Here is an 18,973-nt window from a genome sequence, read left to right on the forward strand (position 1 = left end):
CTTATATGGTAGTAGAAAGTTCAAGTTGACGTTCCGGAAACATTTAGGACTAATGAAAGATTCTTCGAATTTTGAAGAAGACCTCTCTCTTACTCTCCCTCTCTCTCTCTCTCCCAACTAACACTCGTATAGATCTTTCTTGTGGAGGCAGAAACTTAAGACTACATTACAAGCCAAAACCATGAACAATTCTTATGATGGAACTGTAAAACAAATTATTATTATTGTATAATGGATTTAAGCTTTAAATATTTGTCGATGAAAAAAATCAAAAACATAAATTGCGTAATTAATCTGACTTAAAATGCTCAACTTTTTACCAACAATTTGTAAATCTTCCAACTGGCAACACTGAGTATTAATCTATTGCGATTGCTTTCCACCAATGAGTCATCAATGATAATTACAATCTTTTTTTACGCTAATGTATCTCTGAGCATCCCTGGCAACAACTGCCAACAAAAATTGGCTTGTCAAAGTGTCCACTCACCTTCTTGCCGTTGATGAGCCACGTGATGTGCGGTGCCGGGAATGCGCGGGTCGTGTTGCATAAAGCAAATAACTTTTCGCCGATGACAAATGGCATACGCTTCCGGAATTTTATGATGGGCGGTCCAGTTTGCGGTACTAAAAGTGCCAACAAAAACAAACATACAAACAAAGAAATGAGCATATTTTATTACATTCTCTGCTGGCGCACTTACAGAACACGGATAATAATTCATCCACCGACGCCTCCGTGTAGATGGGCGCGTCCGTTGAAACCTCACAGAAAAATTGCCCAGACAATTCAAAGTCCACATTTTTTAATGTCACCTGCGTCTCGTTGGAATTTTCCCACTGTTAAATATTCAAATTAAACGATGATGTAAATGTAGTAAATGCCAATCTATGGGGAGGCGCATAAATATGTACTCTTGTATATTTATTTGGCTGTGTGTTATTATCTGGTTAATTTAAATAAAATATGTGTGTCATTAATTTTTAATCAAGTGGCTTAAAACGTAAAAAAGTCATGAGTGGAGAATTATGCGTATTTATTTAAGTATTTTCTTTTATAAAATGTGTGAAATGGTGGCGAAAAAATGTTGTAGCACATATGGCATTTGCTGCAGTTATGTCAACATATTAAGTTGAAGTGTTGGAATTGCAACGTTTTTTCGACACTTTGTGGCACTGATGTAATGTGTAAATTTCATTTTTTTAAATAATTGTAATAATTTGTTGCGAAAGATTTTATTCCAATAACGAAAAGGTCAAAGTACTGTTATCAATAATCACACTGAAATATGATTCGATAGTTTATTGTTTTTTTTTTACAAATTTTTTTAAAATTAATTCTCATTAAAGTATCAGGATCCCAAAGACTTAAAATGTATGGCTCGGTCATAAGGTTTTCAAATAACACAAAAACTTAAAAATTTTGAAAAAAGAAATAAAAAAATTCTGGAAAACTTTGTCAGGTTCTTTTAGATCCAGAAAAGGCGACTGACTGGTGTGGTTTGTTGTACAAAGACAAATTGATATTGATTCATATATATATATATATATATTTGGCGTAGGAACCGCTTTAAGCGATTATAGCCGAATCCACCAGAGCGCGCCACTCATTCCTCCTTTTTGCTTTTTGGCGCCAACTGGAAACACCAAGTGAAGCCAGGTCACTTTGCACTTGGTCTTTCCACCGGAGTGGAGGTCGTCCTCTTCCGCGGCTTCCTCCAGCGGGTACTGCATCGAATACTTTCAGAGCTGGATTGTTTTCTTCCATCCGTACAACATGACCTAGCCAGCGTAGCCGCTGTCTTTTTATTCGCTGAACTATGTCAATGTCGTCGTATAAATCGTACAGCTCATCGTTCCATCGTCTGCGGTATTCGCCGTTGCCAATGTTTAGAGGACCATAAATCTTGCGCAAAACCTTTCTCTCGAAAACCCCAAGAGTCGTCTCATCGGATGTTGTCATCGTCCACGCTTCAGCGCCATACATCAGGACGGGAATAATGAGCGACTTATAGAGTTTGATTTTGGTTCGTCGAGAGAGGACTTTACTTTTCAATTGCCTACTCAGTCCAAAGTAGCACCTGTTGGCAAGAGTGATTCTGCGTTGGATTTCAAGGCTGACATTGTTGGTGTTGTTAATGCTGGTAAACGAAATTATCTACAACTTCAAAGTTATGACTGTCAACAGTGACGTGGGAGCCAAGACGCGAGTGCGCTGACTGTTTGTTTGATGACAGGAGATATTTCGTCTTGTCCTCATTCACCACCAGACCCATACGCTTCGCTTCTTTATCTAGTCTGGAAAACGCAGAACAAACGGCGCGGTTGTTGCTTCCGATGATATCAATATCATCGGCATACGCCAGGAGCTGTACACTCTTGTAGAAGATTGTACCCTCTCTATTTAGTTCTGCAGCTCGTATTATTTTTTCCAGCAATAGATTGAAGAAGTCGCACGATAGTGAGTCACCCTGTCTGAAGCCTCGTTTGGTATCGAACGGCTCGGAGAGGTCCTTCCCGATCCTGACGGAGCTTTTGGTGTTGCTCAACGTCAGCTTACATAGCCGTATTAGTTTTGCAGGGATACCAAATTCAGACATCGCGGCATAAAGGCAGCTCCTTTTCGTGCTATCGAAGGCAGCTTTAAAATCGATAAAAAGATGGTGAGTATCGATTCTTCTCTCTCGGGTCTTTTCCAAGATTTGGCGCATGGTGAATATCTGGTCCATTGTGGATTTTCCAGGTCTAAAGCCACACTGATAAGGTCCAATCAGTTCGTTGACGGTGGGCTTTAGTCTTTCACACAATACGCTCGACAAAACCTTATATGCGATATTGAGGAGACTTATACCACGGTAGTTGGCGCAGATTGTGGGGTCTCCCTTCTTATGGATTGGGCAGAGCACACTAAGATTCCAATCGTCAGGCATGCTTTCTTCCGACCATATTCTACAAAGAAGCTGATGCATGCACCTTATCAGTTCTTCGCCGCCGTATTTGAATAGCTCGGCCGGTAATCCATCGGCCCCCGCCGCTTTGTTGTTCTTCAAGCGGGCAATTGCTATTCGAATTTCTTCATGGTCGGGTAATGGAACATCTATTCCATCGTCATCGATTGGGGAATCGGGTTCGCCATCTCCTGGTGTTGTACTTTCACTGCCATTGAGCAGGTCGGAGAAGTGTTCCCTCCATAATCCCAGTGTGCTCTGGACATCCGTTACCAGATTACCTTCTCGGTCCCTACATGATAATGCTCCGGTCTTGAAACCTTCTGTTAATCGCCTCATCTTTTCATAAAATTTTCGAGCATTACCCATGTCGGCCAGCTTTTCAAGCTTTTCATACTCACGCATTTCGGCCTCTTTCTTTTTACGTCTGCAAATGCGTCTCGCTTCCCTCTTCAGATCTCGATATCTATCCCACCCCGAACGTGTTGTGGTCGATCGCAACGTTGCGAGGTAGGCAGTCTGTTTTCTCTCCACTGCGGAACGACAATTCTCATCGTACCAACTGGTTTTTTGGCGTTGCCGGAGACCAATTGTTTCGGCTGCAGCGGTATGCAATGAGTTTGAGATGCCGTTCCACAGCTCCCTTATATCGAGATGCTGATGAGTGCTCTCAGAGAGCAGGAGTGCAAGTCGAGTAGAAAATCGTTCGGCTGTCGGTTGTGATTGCAGCTTTTCGACGTCGAACCTTCCTTGTGTTTGTTGACGGGCGTTCTTTGCTGCACAGAGGCGAGTGCGTATCTTTGCTGTTACTAGATAATGGTCCGAGTCAATGTTTGGTCCTCGGAGCGTACGCACGTCTAAAACACTGGAGACATGTCTTCCGTCTATCACAACGTGATCGATTTGATTGCGCGTGTTTCGATCAGGGGACAGCCACGTTGCTTGATGAATTTTTTTATGCTGGAATCTGGTACTACAGACAACCATATTTCGGACCCCAGCGAAGTCGATCAGCCTCAGGCCGTTTGGCGATGTTTCGTCATGGAGGCTGAATTTTCCGACTGTTGTGCCAAAGACACCTTCTTTACCCACCCTGGCGTTAAAATCGCCAAGCACGATTTTGTCATCGTGGCGGGGGCAGCGCTCATAGGTGCGTTCTAGGCGCTCATAGAAAGCATCTTTGGTCACCTCGTCCTTCTCTTCCGTTGGGGCGTGGGCGCAAATCAGCGATATGTTGAAGAACCTCGCTTTGATGCGGATTATGGCAAGACGTTCATCCACCGGGGTGAATGCCAGGACTCGGCGACGTAGTCTCTCTCCCACCACAAATCCAACACCGAATTTGCGCTCCTTTATATGGCCGCTGTAGTAGATGTCACAAGGACCCACCTTCTTCCGTCCTTGTCCCGTCCATCGCACTTCTTGGACGGCGGTGATGTCAGCCTTTAGTTGTATGAGGACATCAACCAGCTGGGCAGAGGCACCTTCCCAATTAAGAGTCCGGACATTCCAGGTGCATGCCCTCAAATCATGATCCTTAGTACGTTTGCAGGGGTCGTCATCAAAAGGGGGGTTTCTCATCCGAGGCTCGGTGTTTGTTTTCATTGGGGAGATTTTTTTATGTGGTGGGTCCCAAGCCCTACGCACAACCGCACAAGCTGATTCATATAGACAGTAATTTAAAACTGAGGATGGAGCCAACGTGCTTGAGGCACATATTGGTCAATCGTTTGGATTTCAGGCTTACTTACTATGAATTGTCTAAGTGCTAAATGGTTCCAGTTGGATAATGTTTCACGTTATACAGCGTGTCAGAAGATCACTTTATTCTGAAACTCTCAAGAGCGTTAGAAAGATAAAGGGCTTCTGTGATGGGAAAAGTAGACCGAAATTGGATTGACCGGATGGTCTTCATAAGTCGCGGTGACTATATCAAATATAGTCAAAGTGTTGAATATTTCATAGATTAACTATGTTTTAAATTTGAATAAATTTACAAAGAAATTTTAACCAATCGGATCTCTGGAATCATTGGACAACCACAGCAGAAGGCGCATTATTTGTCATTTGATGTTCTGGTTAAATATATGACTTAAAACTGTCAGCCCTAGTAAAGTGGAGTGATGACATACTGTTTCCATCTGAAGAGGTGTTTGATAAACAGCTCAACTGATGGGTTTAAGGTTCAAGGTAAGGCGAAGTCAAGGAGTTTTGAGGTTGACAAATAACAACTTTTGTAACCAGTTCTGCGCATCCGTGACACTATAGTGTATGTCTTCACATAAGCACAAACCTCAGCTAGGTAAACTGACGTATGACAAGTTCCTGATCATTTTCTCGTCAAACTTAAATCGTTCCAAAATTTAGGTTTATGTCATTTACTTATGTATTTCATCCAGGATTATTTCAGATTTGTATGGTTTGAAGGTACATGGGTTCATTAGGAACAACATCATTTGAGTATGCACTTGGAAATGAACTTATATGGCAACTGTAAAAAATATACTTTTAGATTATCTTTCCATATTTGTACAAATATATATTTAACTTATAAAATGCTGGCAACTCTAACAACTTTTGAAAGTCAAACAAACTCTAGTGTTCATAAAAACTACAGCAGATAATTAAAAATATTAAAAGCTCCAATACAAGCTAATTATACACTCTGTTTAATGAAATAAAATTCCATTAATTGCTCGATTCCATTAATTTTTCGTTTCAAACGAAAAACAGAATACGAGTATAACACTTTCGATTATAACGGTAAGCAATTAATATGCGAACACGCAATACATTCTTATTTCTAATAGCCATTTCTAGAACAACTTCGTATATAAACTTGCTAAAAACAAAGATCAACCGAAACCGAAACTATTCGCTCGGTCACTAGCACAATTTTTGCATAGAAATTGCTTTGTAATTCCGCCCAAAAACCGGCAATTGGGCGTACAAAATGGCAAACTACCAGAATAACAAAGGCAATGCGCTGAGATTTGTAAGCAATTGCGACAAACATTCGAAAATAAACTGTGGCATTTATTATATAACTTCAAAGCACGTAACAATGTGTTTTGCCGGTGTGTGGGCGCTTGTTACGTATGTAAATTAGAACTCGATATAAATAGACATTAATTTAGGCGCTTTATTACACATGGAACTATTTATATTCATTTATATTGTTATATAACGTTATGTGTGTACGTATATATATGTAAATGTCTATAGAGTTAATGACGAGTGTGGCATTTAAATAAATAATATTTACAATGAAATTCATACTCACATCAATTTCACCGCCTCCAATGGATGTATTCCGGAATGGTGGATTCCGTCCGTTTATGAATTCGAAGAATTTACCCTTGTCAACTTTGAGCCACGTCACCTGCAATTGATGGGAGGGAATGCCAAGATTTAATAAAAGTTAACAGAAATCTTATTTCATGACAGTGATGTGCGCACACACACTAACACAAACACTCACATACATATACACAAGCATACGAGTACAAAAGAAACTATAACATATCATATCCGGTTACATTTATTTAGTTAACGGGATTGAGGGAATCTTGGAAATCTCGAATACGCCGCTTTGCCGTTTCAGTTTGGGTTGATGTGATTGAAAAATTCGACAGTGACAGTGATAAGCAGAGAATCACATGAGGGGTTGATATGTAATCCGATTTTTTTTTTGGTAAATATGTGATTGAGTCTCATGTGTTGCCGATATGTTTATATGTATTAGCAATATTTGATTTTACATACCCGACATTCAAGAATTTATGAGCACAATTTATTCGAGAACTCGAAAGGTATTCAAAAAAATCGCAGTTTTTTGTTTAATATCTCTTGTGTTGAGTTGAGGTCAAAAAATTGGTTCAGTAGCCTCTGAAGTATTTCAGGAAATGGAAAGCAACCCATGAAATTTATTAATTGTTTTACAAAACTTAACCTAAATAAGCTGTATTCGTTACTTGGTTGGGATATCCTGTTGTTTCTGGGTTTAAGTCATGAATGAGTTATGAACTATTAAGTAAAAAAATCCAACAGTATCAAATCAAATACCGAGATCTATAATTATCGAGCCGATGCTTAAAACTTATCTACTCATTCCAGTTAGAAGAAATAATTTCATAAGAATGTCACTTCCAACAGTAATTGTCTGAAGATAAATCGCATCTGATCAAATGCTGGTTTTCCGAACCCAATATCGATAATTTTGTTCAATGGAGTAGAAAGAAATCTACCACAGGAATTTTGGGTTAGTTACACGATTCATATCGCAAGAACTACTGGACCGAATTTAATGATATCTGTTTTGTTTAGTTCGTTTTCAAATAGACGATTACCTATAGGGGAACTTCCTTAACTCGAAGTTCTCCATTACTCGAACTGTTGAAGTGGCAATATAAGGCAACTTTCATACAAATTTCCTTCCATAAATCGAACTTTTTCGTCAGGGCATAATACAAATTTTACTATCGAGGCAGAATTTTAAAAGAGTACCTCAATATCCTACGGAGGTGAACAAAAAATATATTATTGCAGTTATATATTTCATAAATCATGTAACAAAGGCATGGGATATAGACGTCAAGTGCCAAACAATAGCAAAATGCAACAAACAAAATTACAAAAAACATCTTTTAAGGTATGTCCATAAAAATTTTTGCGAAGTAAATAAATAAATCAGTGTACAAATCTTATATTAGACCTTTTGAAAAATGTATATGTTTTAATGAACTCGAAGTCTCTCTAACTCGAAGTTTTTTTGTGGATTATGGTGATTCGAGTTAGAGAAGTTCCACTGTATAATATTATATATGGAAAATATCTGTCAAGGTTTCCAAAAAAAAAAAATAGCTAGAAAAATCTGATTATAAAATGTAATCAATATTTGGTTTGAAATAATTGAAGTGTAATCATAATTATTTAATTAATTAATTAGAGTCCAATAACATATTTGATACACTTACAATTTTATTATTTGCAATTCCAGTAATATCCAGTAATGGTAATTGATATGAGAGACATTAATGATTTTTGCTCTCAATTAAAATTGTTATTTTCAGTATTCAATAATTCGCTTTCACTATTAATTACTCAGTATATATATGAATAATTTTCAACTTCATTGAATCAAACCATTTTTTTCTTTCCGTAATTGATATCCGCCAAATACTCTGTTGGCCAGTATTACGTTTACTAAGCCCACAAATAAAAAATACTAAATTGACTTTTCATTTCCACACATGAGGAATAAAATACTCAATTCTTTGTATATATGTATTTCAACTACATAAGCTGAAGAGCTGTCGAACAACTTTAGTGCGAAGGGAAGATGTCAGGGACGGTTCAAGTTATTTAAGAGGCCAGTAAAGAATGATATGTGTTTGGGGCGCATTTGCCGAAACACATTTGGGAACACTTTTTAAACCGATTTTCAGTTTCTCTTCTTTACAGTTATTCGCTATACATCTGTTGAAACTGATTTTTAGTGATAGAACTAGATTTGATGAAAGAGCATAGCGTCAGAGGCACACCTTACAATGGTGTCAGCATTCGAACACGCGACCAATTGAATAGTACTCACACACTTGAGTACTCTTATACCGTTAACTTCTTTGTTTATGTATTTTAGATTGATATAACCACACACACATCTCCATATCTATATGGCGTGTGTGTGTTTAAGGCCAAGTGTGAATGTGTTGAATCGGAGTCAATCGGAGTGGAAAAAAGCACTTAATTTTCCGCACAATTGCGCTGCATTTATAGCAATCAACAAGTTCAAAGCACTAAAATGCAATATGAGAAAAAATTGTTCGAAAAAAAAAATAAATAAAATAAAGCGATTTCCCCTCGCTTAAGTGGTGCAATAAAAATGATGGCCACACAGCTGCGGCAAGGGATGACATGAATGTTGCATGTCATTGGAAAAAGTTAGTTTTTGAAGTATTAATAGTTTGTATGTGAAGGAAAAAAACCAGCGCACACGAGTATAAATAATGAATTATGAATGGTTTTATGTGAGCTTTGCTTTCGGCGACCCAGCGAGGGGCAGCCATTTGCTGCCATAAGTGCGCGTGTGTTCTTGTTGGTGCTGTAGGTGTGTGCGGTGGAGGGTCGCTGGTAAGTGTTAAAGTCAATGTAACATAAAATTTTATTTTAGTATTTTTTGCTCAACTCACGGCGCTTACTTTTTAACACACTGAAGTGCTGTAGAATTAGCAATTAATGTAAAAAACCGGAATTATGTGCTCACTGTTTGTATAAATTTATAATTATTATGATTACGTGTACATTACATTTCATTAAGCTTTAAAGTTGCCACGGTTTAATTTTCTAATGAATTGGTGAAAACAGTGAATTTTATTAGAATCAAGGAGATTTATTTGATGTTTGTATTCCTTATAGTGTGGCATGGAAAGAATTGAGGTTAAAAAGTCGGGGAAAAAATTATGGCTTGTTGACCTAAGTCTTCAGATTTGACTCTGTTAGACTAGTTTGTGGCAGTGGGAAACTAATATCGCGGTCCGTGTGAAATATAATTGTTTTGACATGAACTTCTCCAGTTGAGGATTCCCTTTATATTCAGACTGATCGCCAACTATAATTTCAAAAACCTTATCTCTGGAACTACTCGACCTTTCCGTAAATCCAAGCAAAACTGAAATGATTCTCTTCATAAGACGGTACAAAATACCGGAGACGCCCTTGCCATTGATGGGCGTAACTTGTCTCCGTCCAGCGGAAATGGAAGAGGATGGGGTGGAATCGTCTCATCACTTTCTTCTGGAATGTCTCGCGAAGTAGCGAATATAGAAATTAAAAATCTCTGCAGATTTATAGCAGGTTCAGCGCGCTTTGTCGACTTCTAATTGTTAATCTAGGGGGGAACCAGGCTTCACAAAGGACTATATTTTAAAGTCTACGTGTGTGCCTCTGGGAAACAGCCTTTCAACCTAACTTAACCTAACTATTCGACCACTTTTAAAAAAATTTGGTACATAATATTTCCTTGACATTCTGATGTTATACATAGATAACAGGCAAAAATGGTGCACAATCACTACTACTTCCCAATAACGCAATTTATAATCCATCTGATTCGTTTACTTTATAACATATACCTCAAGAATCTATGAAGATAACGGAACAAAACTTTACATAATATTTGAGATATGGCATCGCTCATCTAAAAATAATACAAATCAAACTACGTATAACTTTTCAAAGCCCCAGATGCCGAACATGAGGACCTCTGTGCCTCTGGATAATTTTTACAGAAGATATTGGTCAATCTCTTAATTATTTTGTAGAAATCTTTATTTTAATGTGCCTATGTATCAAAAATAGTTAAAATCGGGTCACAACTTCCCTAGCTACCATTTACCTTAATTAGAGTTTTCAAATATACGGTGGACTTTATATCGCATAAATCGGTGCAACATCATAATAAAATTAAGTAAAATTCTAATATTGCATATAATGTTGGTTCGAATCAAAAAAAAGCTGAAATCGGTCCAGGAATTACTTATATACTATACTATATATAACAATATTAGTTAGTCAGTGGACTTTATGCCAAATATATGAGTCAAATTCTGTGTAGTCTTAATAGAATTAAATAATTAGAGAGAGAATGTAGACTTATTGGCTACACTCGACTTTACCTCTTCGGTATTTTTTTTTATTAGTAACACATATATAGATTTTGACGTGCGGTCGCACGGAAAATTCCCGATGGATATACCGATACTTGCGTAAATATGTACGACCGGTATTACATAAAATACTATAGAATTATATCCCGAAGCCACATGCCTTAATGGCATTAGAATTTCGCTTGGAGCTACCACATCTGTATGTATGTATAAGTATATTATATACTGGCTATTCCAAATATATTCAAAAAGTGTATACTCCTACATGCCTAGAGAAATATTTTTTACCATTTGACGAATATATACAATTACATTTGCATAACCGCTGACGAAAGTTATTACATATACCTAAAATAAAAATTTGGCTGAGTCCAATGATGAAATATTGGAGCTGATGCAAATCTACGTCAGTATGAATGCTGTTTTTAGTTTTTCGTGCAACTGTTTACCATTCCAAAAGTATATATGGTTCCTATGAACTCCTATTCCTATGAGAGTTGTAGCTTCTCTTCGCCAACGCATTGTTTTTAATAACTTGAGTGATTCTATAACAATATTTTCATAGAAAATACCAAAAAGGTTAGAGTTGAACGACGCAGTACCAGTCATGTTCTACAGTTTGTATCAATAGGGCCATTAGTGCTCTGGTTCCAACGTTGGCGATACATAATAAAATTTGAAGTACACTCCACCTAAAACAAAGGGGTTTTTATCCAGAACCCATTTTCAAACAAAGAGTTTTTTGACTTGCGTACTTTCCTCCAAATCGAAGAAATAGTTTTTCACTCCACCTTTTAAGCTGAAAATTTCATTCAGCTTTTACTAAAGTGATATGCTGTAGGCACTGATAATTGAGTTCAAGATTAATATATACTATCTGCGTTTATAAAATTACTAGCTTCATTTCAACACCAGCTCCAGCTTATTTAATTTATATTTTCCACACACAAAAATTATTTATTAAATAACTTGTTTATTCAACTCAGCCACTGAAATCGATTATGGAAGCTCTAATTATGTATTATGAGGTATTACAGTTAATCCAATTGACTATTTCGCTTGAGCTATCATTTATTAACACACAGTAATTTAAAACAAAAAAAAATACACAAAACATAAATATTTAAAACGGCCACAGAACAGCAAACGCATTTAGCCAGCAAAGTAATTTCAAATTCATATTAACACACTAATCACCTGTGTGTCAGTTGGTAACGGTATTATGTGGCGAGCATAATATAAATATTTTACGTTGGCCAACTAATGGGTATATTTTTATAAACCCAGTAATATCCTAAAGGATGACTACTCCTCATTAACTACGTAATGGCACTCCATCTGGTATCGTAAAGGACCAAAGCTGGTCTTTGTGTGGCTTGTTGGACTACCAGATTAACCTAACCTAAATAATATGAACTCTTGACTGGAACAGTTATATGGTCCGGATAATTTCATTTTCAAAAGCTTTATAAGAAGCATTCGCGGTTTTCTTTAAACCTCTTCTCAAAGCTCGGGTCTTCGTTAGGATCATAAATCTCCTTTTTTTACAAAGAATGGTCCGATATTTAGAATTTGTAGGAGATTGTTCACTGTTTTCTCCATAAAAATGAACATTTTTTTTGACAACCGCAGGAGTAACGGAGGTAGAAGGGGAAAAGTTAATGAGTTTTTTGAGTACTTTCTACTAAATCTGACAATAAGAGTTAGGATTGTATTTTATGTCAAGTGTGGGAGGTTTCACCTCGTTCAACCCACACAAGCTACCACACCGACGCAATCCACCCCAAATTGGACTAGTTTAGTATTAGTATAGACCCCAACGCGTGTTTCTTCAAGCATAAAAGCCATTTGTTGTATTTGGAGAAATTTTGATTGTTTGCGTTGAGCATTTTGGTCAGCCGGTTTGTTTGTTGACTTTGGCGTGTACGTGTTTGTTTGTGTTTTTTTTTTTTTATTTTACTCATTTGCTGTTCATTTTTGCATTCGCTTTTATCACGACTGTAATTGTTCGGTTGTACCATTGTGTGTACTATTGTCCGGTGAGCCCTGGTAATTTGAGCAGTGCAATGTTTATCTAATGAACAAAATAAATGAATAGAATAAAGTCAGAACTAAACTAACAGGCCAGGCCGTAGCATTGTTTACAAACACACACCCACACACTCTCAGGATATTTTCGTTGTGTTGTGGTTGGTTAGCGTTGGCGTGGTATAGGCTCATTTGCACCGGTGTCTCTTAATTAGTTTACATATATAAATAATTTATACATCGCGTTGCGCTTTATTTTCACAACCTAGAGCTGGAGTTTATTTGCAATAGGGTGTTTCAACTGCGGCTCGGTTGTTCCACAGTTTAACTTTGTTTCTACTCTTCTTCTTCTAAATTTAAAATAATAATTTAAATACGGTGTCATGTACCATAACGATCCCTGATTTCCAATGAGGTTGATATTCTATTCCACAGAGGTCTTTTAATTCGAGACTGTTGTATGTCGGACCTCAATATGGAACACTAATCCGATCTTCCGTCGAGACATCTCTAATCCCTAATCCGATTGAGACATCGAGGTATTTTTGGACTGGAAAAGTTTCTGATAATATTGATTTGTTTTTCATATTAGCCAAGTTAAAGACTGGACGATCTGGTTAGACTTCTGATACTAGTACTCGAACCTACTCCCGGATATCTAGTTTCGGGATCTCCAACTAACATCCGGTTTATTTTCCAAAACTCTTCGCAGTTGTTTTCTTCGAATATATCGTTAATGGAGTCGACACATAAGATCATTATTTCCGTAAATTACTCAAATCTGGTACTGGACATAACCTTTAAACAACAGGTCTGTCTCTATTGCATAAATTTACGCGGGTAATTGATGTTACAATCATTAAACTAACATAATTCTCTCATTTATATGTGAGTCCATATGTGATAGAGAGTGTTCACTTGTGCCTTCAGAGCTTTTGATGTGTGTGGTTTTCAGTTTTATGTGAACATAAATGCTACTGATGTTTTCGCTCGTTAACTGCCATGCACATAAGTATGGAGGCCCGAAGCTTTAACAAGTGTTCAACAACTAGTCCTTTCATTATTAGAAACACCCGACCAAACCCTCATAATTTACTATGCGCCCAGTCCACGATTGCCTGCCAGCTGACCGTTTGAGCCGCCTTCAACTCACTTCAATTCATGTGTGTGCGCTGCGGTCGCTTTCAGTCATTCACATTTCCATTTCCATAACCACCAGCAACTCACTTGTTTCACCTTTATTTGCCTTTCCGCTGCCATTCGGCCACAATAACAGGGCAATTTTTTCGTCGTCGTTCTTGGGCAAATTTGGTCAATTAATGAGTGTTCCGATATTCAGTTAATTATACTAATTAGACGCGGATTGCAATTAAAATAACGCGACCATAATCCCCGCGCCCCGCGACACATTAGCTGCTGCAGGCTTTTGTGTGAATTTGATTTTCATTTTTGTGTCGTTTATGTTGTTCTTGCTGTTGTTGTTTCTCTTGTGTTTGTGTGGAGCTGGAAAATGCATACATTAAAGTAAACTGTGTAGTTTAGACAACGGGGCGGGGCCTGCTCCTTATTGCATTTTCATTCGCCTCATTATAATACTTAATTGCTTGTAAAGTGGGCGTTGCCACGTTTTTTGTACTTAATAAGTAGTCTGTGAGCACGAGTGCTTTAAAGTGCTTCAACATAAAATATTTATAGTTTAATTATAGTACATTTAAACTAAATTTTCATTTGTAAAGCTAGCCTATAATTATAATTAAATGAAATCTCGCATAACTACGTGTAATCCGAATAAAAGTTTTAAAATGAAGCAATTAACACCAAAAGTTTTTCTAATGTATAATTTTTACCTGTAAAACCTAAGAGTAGAAAGAAAATTTTCCGAATTTGTTTCGAAATTAAGTTCGAATTTTTTCGAAGTTGTTGTTAAGTGTTTAAATGCCCCAAAACATCAGAATATATATCGATTTTTTTTCACAAGTGTGTAAACGTCTTAAAATTTTCGAATTTGTTTCGAAATTATGTTCGAATGTGGTTTCGAAAGTGTTTAAATATATTTAAATTTTCGAAAATGTTTCGAAATTAAGTTCGAATTTTTTTGTAAGTGTTTAATCATCTTAAAACTTTCGAATATCATTCGAAATTAAGTTCGAATTTTTAGAATTGGTTGAAACATATTAAAATTTTCGAATGTGTTTCGAAATTAAGTTGGTTTTTTTTTTTATGAAAAGTGTTAAAATATCATAAATGACGCTTGAGATAGACTTCTTCCGAATATTTATGATTCCTTTTTAATTCCTACAACAGCTTTAATCGATTCCCAGAAGTTGAAGAATTTCTCAATGAAAATCACATATTTACACTCCATTTATACCCAATATTCCTCTCACATTCGTCGTCGTTTCATTTCAGATTTCTTTGAAAGCACTGTTGGCTGAAGGCAAAGATGACCCAATTAACTTACACGTAAGTAAATATTCGTATGGCATTGAAACAAATTTCACAGCTGGAAAGTGTATTCGAATTCCACTATTTTTCTGAACTTTTCCTCCTTCATTCGTGTCGATAATAACCTACTGAAGTGAAATTAATTGCCATCTCCACGAACAGAACTTGGACGCTGGCGAAGCTTTGGCGTGACAGCCGACACGGCTGACAGAAACTTTCTTAAGTGAGCATGCAATCCGGGCTATTGGCGGTATTTGTCGGTGGTGGAATAAATTTAACTGAGAAAGAGCAGCTGGATATGCGTGAGTTGATTCTTAAATAGCCAGCCTTGACAATATATGAACATTTTCGATGCCAAAGGTAAAAGTATAAATACATAAGTTTTTTTGGTGAAAACTGTGAATTGATTGACACAAAATACGCGATAAGTAAAACTAAATAGTTTAAGAATAAATTATTTATAATATATAAATAGTTTTACCGCACTGTTGTGTCCACGAAACTTTTAATATGGACGGATGCTTAGCGAAAATATCTCTCTCACAAATTTAATTGAACGTTTGTCTTCTGCTTGATTCACACATCTGAACTTTCAATGGAAGGTGGTGGGTAAAAAGTTTTTTGGCAAGTTTGCGACTCTGACCTAGAACCAGTCGAATCGTAGAGAAAAGATGCACAAAGCTAAGGCCGAAAGTGCCAATTCCGAAATGAGATCACTCAGGCGCTGCGCTCAAGTATTTCAAAGTGCCTGAAATCTTAATCCAAAGCAATGCCTTTCTATTCTCCATTTCTTCTTCGCTTGAATTTTTGTGTTTTTCATTAACTTAAGCAGCAGATAGCTTAAAGTTAGTCGGAGAAGAGATTTTTGTGGAATTACTGAGATTTTTTCTACTCTGTGCTAATTAGCACAGGAAAAGAAAATTACAAAAGCCAAAGCAAATGGTATGTAAATTGCTGAAAGGCGTTAAGTAAAGGAATTTCAGAGCACAAAAAAACGGCTTTGATGCTGTTCGCACAAGAAGTGTCTTACATTAGTCTGTGTATAAATTTTAATTTACTTAAAATAAAACTAAATGGACTCGTATGAAGATGCTTAAGCTTTTTTACATTTCTGCTAAATATTTGACCAAGTTTTCTTGACACTTGTGGTGTCATCCTCGGAGCTGTTGAAAAGTTTAAAAGCTTGATTGGCTGCATTGCCACGCCCATAAAAAATATTTAGAGTGCTGTAACCCAGAAGTCAAATTAAATATTTAAATTCGAGACCGTGGACCAAACAAGGGATGGTCTAAAGTTATTTAAAAGTTGATCTTAATAAATTTCAGCACAAAGCTTTTCCATATAGTTTAGATTAATATTTTGTTTGATAAATTTTAATTTTTTTTTTCGAAAATGGCAACTCTGTTTGAAATATATTTTGACCTTAAGTTATTTTTCAAAAAATATATTACATTTGGTAACATCTTTTATTCACATATCGAAGTAAATTTTATTTTTCAAACAGGTGGCAACTCCAAATATCTAAACTTTACAGCAACATGCTCTTAATTTCATTATGTACTTTCTGCTTTGTGCATTTCTTTTCATTTGCATGCACTTCTTTAGCATCTCTAAATTCACTTTTTAACACGCTTCCTTGACCAGTGAAAGCTTCCCCAGGTGGTCAAATAAAAATCATTAACATGGCAGAAATTGCACGCTGCAACTGTTTCCAACCGTTATCTCAAGAGAATGTATACGTACGAAAAAGAAAATAAAGAAGAAACCCTTTGCTTACCTTATAAAGTATTTCCGGTCGCACATTGTGCTTGCATTTCATCGTGGCGCTGGAGCCGCGCTCCACATACCGCGGCACCACTAATTGCACATCCAGCTCAGATTGTCCATCTGCAAGAGGAAGAAAGTGGGAAAATCAACATAAGAAATGTTATCAAAAAAGAAGTTTACTCTTGTTTTGGAAGTAATTCTTTTGGGAAAATAATCCCCCAAAGGTGAGCTTAGTATAGTGTAAATGTAAAAAGGCAAGACATTTTTTTAGGCAAACCACTAAATTATATAGATAATATGTGCCCCAATTTACAACTCAACACTTATTTCATCTGCGAATTTGCTGGCTTAAATAATGAATTTTATTTGAGTTTAAATATGGTGAAATTATTAACCGTAAATTTTGCTGAAGACGTCAAATGTTGGCCGCCCGGTATATGTCGGTTAGTTACGAAAAATGAGAGAATGTCTGAATCCAGTTTATAAGTGTTTATTTTGAAAATACGTTCTTCTATATAATTATATTTTCTTATGGATATAATAAAATTGTGAAATGAATTTAAAAATAGACCTGTTAGGTCCCAAAGGTTATGTTGAAAAAAAACGATTGATTTCGATGTTTGAATGAAAATTTAGAGAAGAATTGGAAGCCGAGCGGTAATTTTGTCTGAGGTTGAGTATTCTTTTGCCGCTCTTAAACAGAAAAGTTTTTACTTATTGAACTTCAGTATCTCTTTCAATACATTATTTCCAACATTAAGCTTATTAAATTCCACAAGTATACAATATTTAAGAGAAAAAAATATACAATTCAGATATTCAATTACATCAATAAATTCGTTAGTATATACTATATGTACATACAAAATATACCATCTAGCTACTAAATTATTCATAATCATAATAGATTTATGAATAGTCGCTGCGGTAATGGCTTCTCCGTATACAAGTTAATCCCTGACAAGGCGTTGACATGACACTTTGCACACATGTGATTTGTTGCTGATGCCAGTTAATACTATGGCGTATTGAACACATCATCACAGAAACAAGTACAAATATAATGCTCATTTTGTAAACGCCAGAGGATTTTTAAAAATATTTGTGCAGATATTTTAAGGCAAATACTCACTTACACAGCAATATATATCTGTAGTCGTATGTTATGGAAGATAAAAATACACATACCCAGCGGCGAAAGGAAAGTAAACATTTCTTTGTAGATACCAGAGTATGAAATGAGTCAATTTATATATAGATATACATAGGTAATACAACCTAGTTAAAGTCGTGGCTTTTCGTTGAAGCTTCATAAATGTTAAATCATGGAAAAATAGTGGATTTGAGAAAGCGCAACCATTACATTTACTGCTGGGTATATACATACATGAAAATATACTCGTATGTACCATATAAAAATATTATCATTCCAGCAAAAGACGTTGGCAGCATTGGTTTAAGCTTATCGAAATTCACTTTAAGCGTCTATAAGTGCTAATACAGTGCAAGTATAAAGGGAATTTATATATAAGTAAGTCGGTGTGTGGTATAGTTCTGAGGAATGTGTACAAAGTGAAAGATTTTCAGGAATGTAAATCATGTGATATTCGTCACATTGTGAGACACATTTGTACCTTAAAGCGATTTAAGTGAACTTAAATAAAGCTGAGTGGTTGTGTATATTTCGAAAATGTATTTGGTTGCTGAAGTTCTACTTGTATCCACGAAATATTTTACAATGGAAGTAAATATGTAGTTTTTCAAAGCTTTTTCAAAAATAAGAGGCCCATGGATCAGAATGAATTATATATACACAATGAATACTTCGAGTCATGATATTTTAGGAACCGATGATTTGAAATCAAGACAAAATGTTTGAATTTTTTCAGGTTAAATGTACGATGTGTGAACCTAAAGTTGAGCTCTCCCCCAAGAGGGGCGAATAGATAACTGAAATGACTAATATTTTTGTTCAAAGTTCTGGCCGAATGTGTCATTAACTACACCATTTCACTTTCATTTTGTATATACAATCAAAGTTTTCTGACTGCTTCTTAGCCATGGAATCTATACTACATACTCCTAGTATTACTTATTATCTTTCTTAACTCTATCATC

General features: G+C 36.3%; 1 protein-coding gene across 1 annotated transcript in view; it reads right to left on the reverse strand.

The window, feature by feature from the left end:
- Positions 1 to 18,973, reverse strand: part of LOC105220738 (uncharacterized) — a 115,640-nt gene that overhangs the window by 40,430 nt on the left and 56,237 nt on the right. Inside the window, exons 2-5 of the mRNA XM_011197203.3 lie at positions 16,866 to 16,975; positions 6,232 to 6,330; positions 705 to 840; positions 491 to 627 (exon numbers count right to left, since the gene is read on the reverse strand). Of these exons, the coding sequence (XP_011195505.1) occupies positions 491 to 627; positions 705 to 840; positions 6,232 to 6,330; positions 16,866 to 16,975 (482 nt within the window). The remainder of the gene's footprint in view (positions 1 to 490; positions 628 to 704; positions 841 to 6,231; positions 6,331 to 16,865; positions 16,976 to 18,973) is intronic.

This window comes from Zeugodacus cucurbitae, chromosome 2, assembly GCF_028554725.1.
Source record: "Zeugodacus cucurbitae isolate PBARC_wt_2022May chromosome 2, idZeuCucr1.2, whole genome shotgun sequence".
In the NCBI taxonomy this organism is placed as follows: Eukaryota; Metazoa; Arthropoda; class Insecta; order Diptera; family Tephritidae; genus Zeugodacus; species Zeugodacus cucurbitae.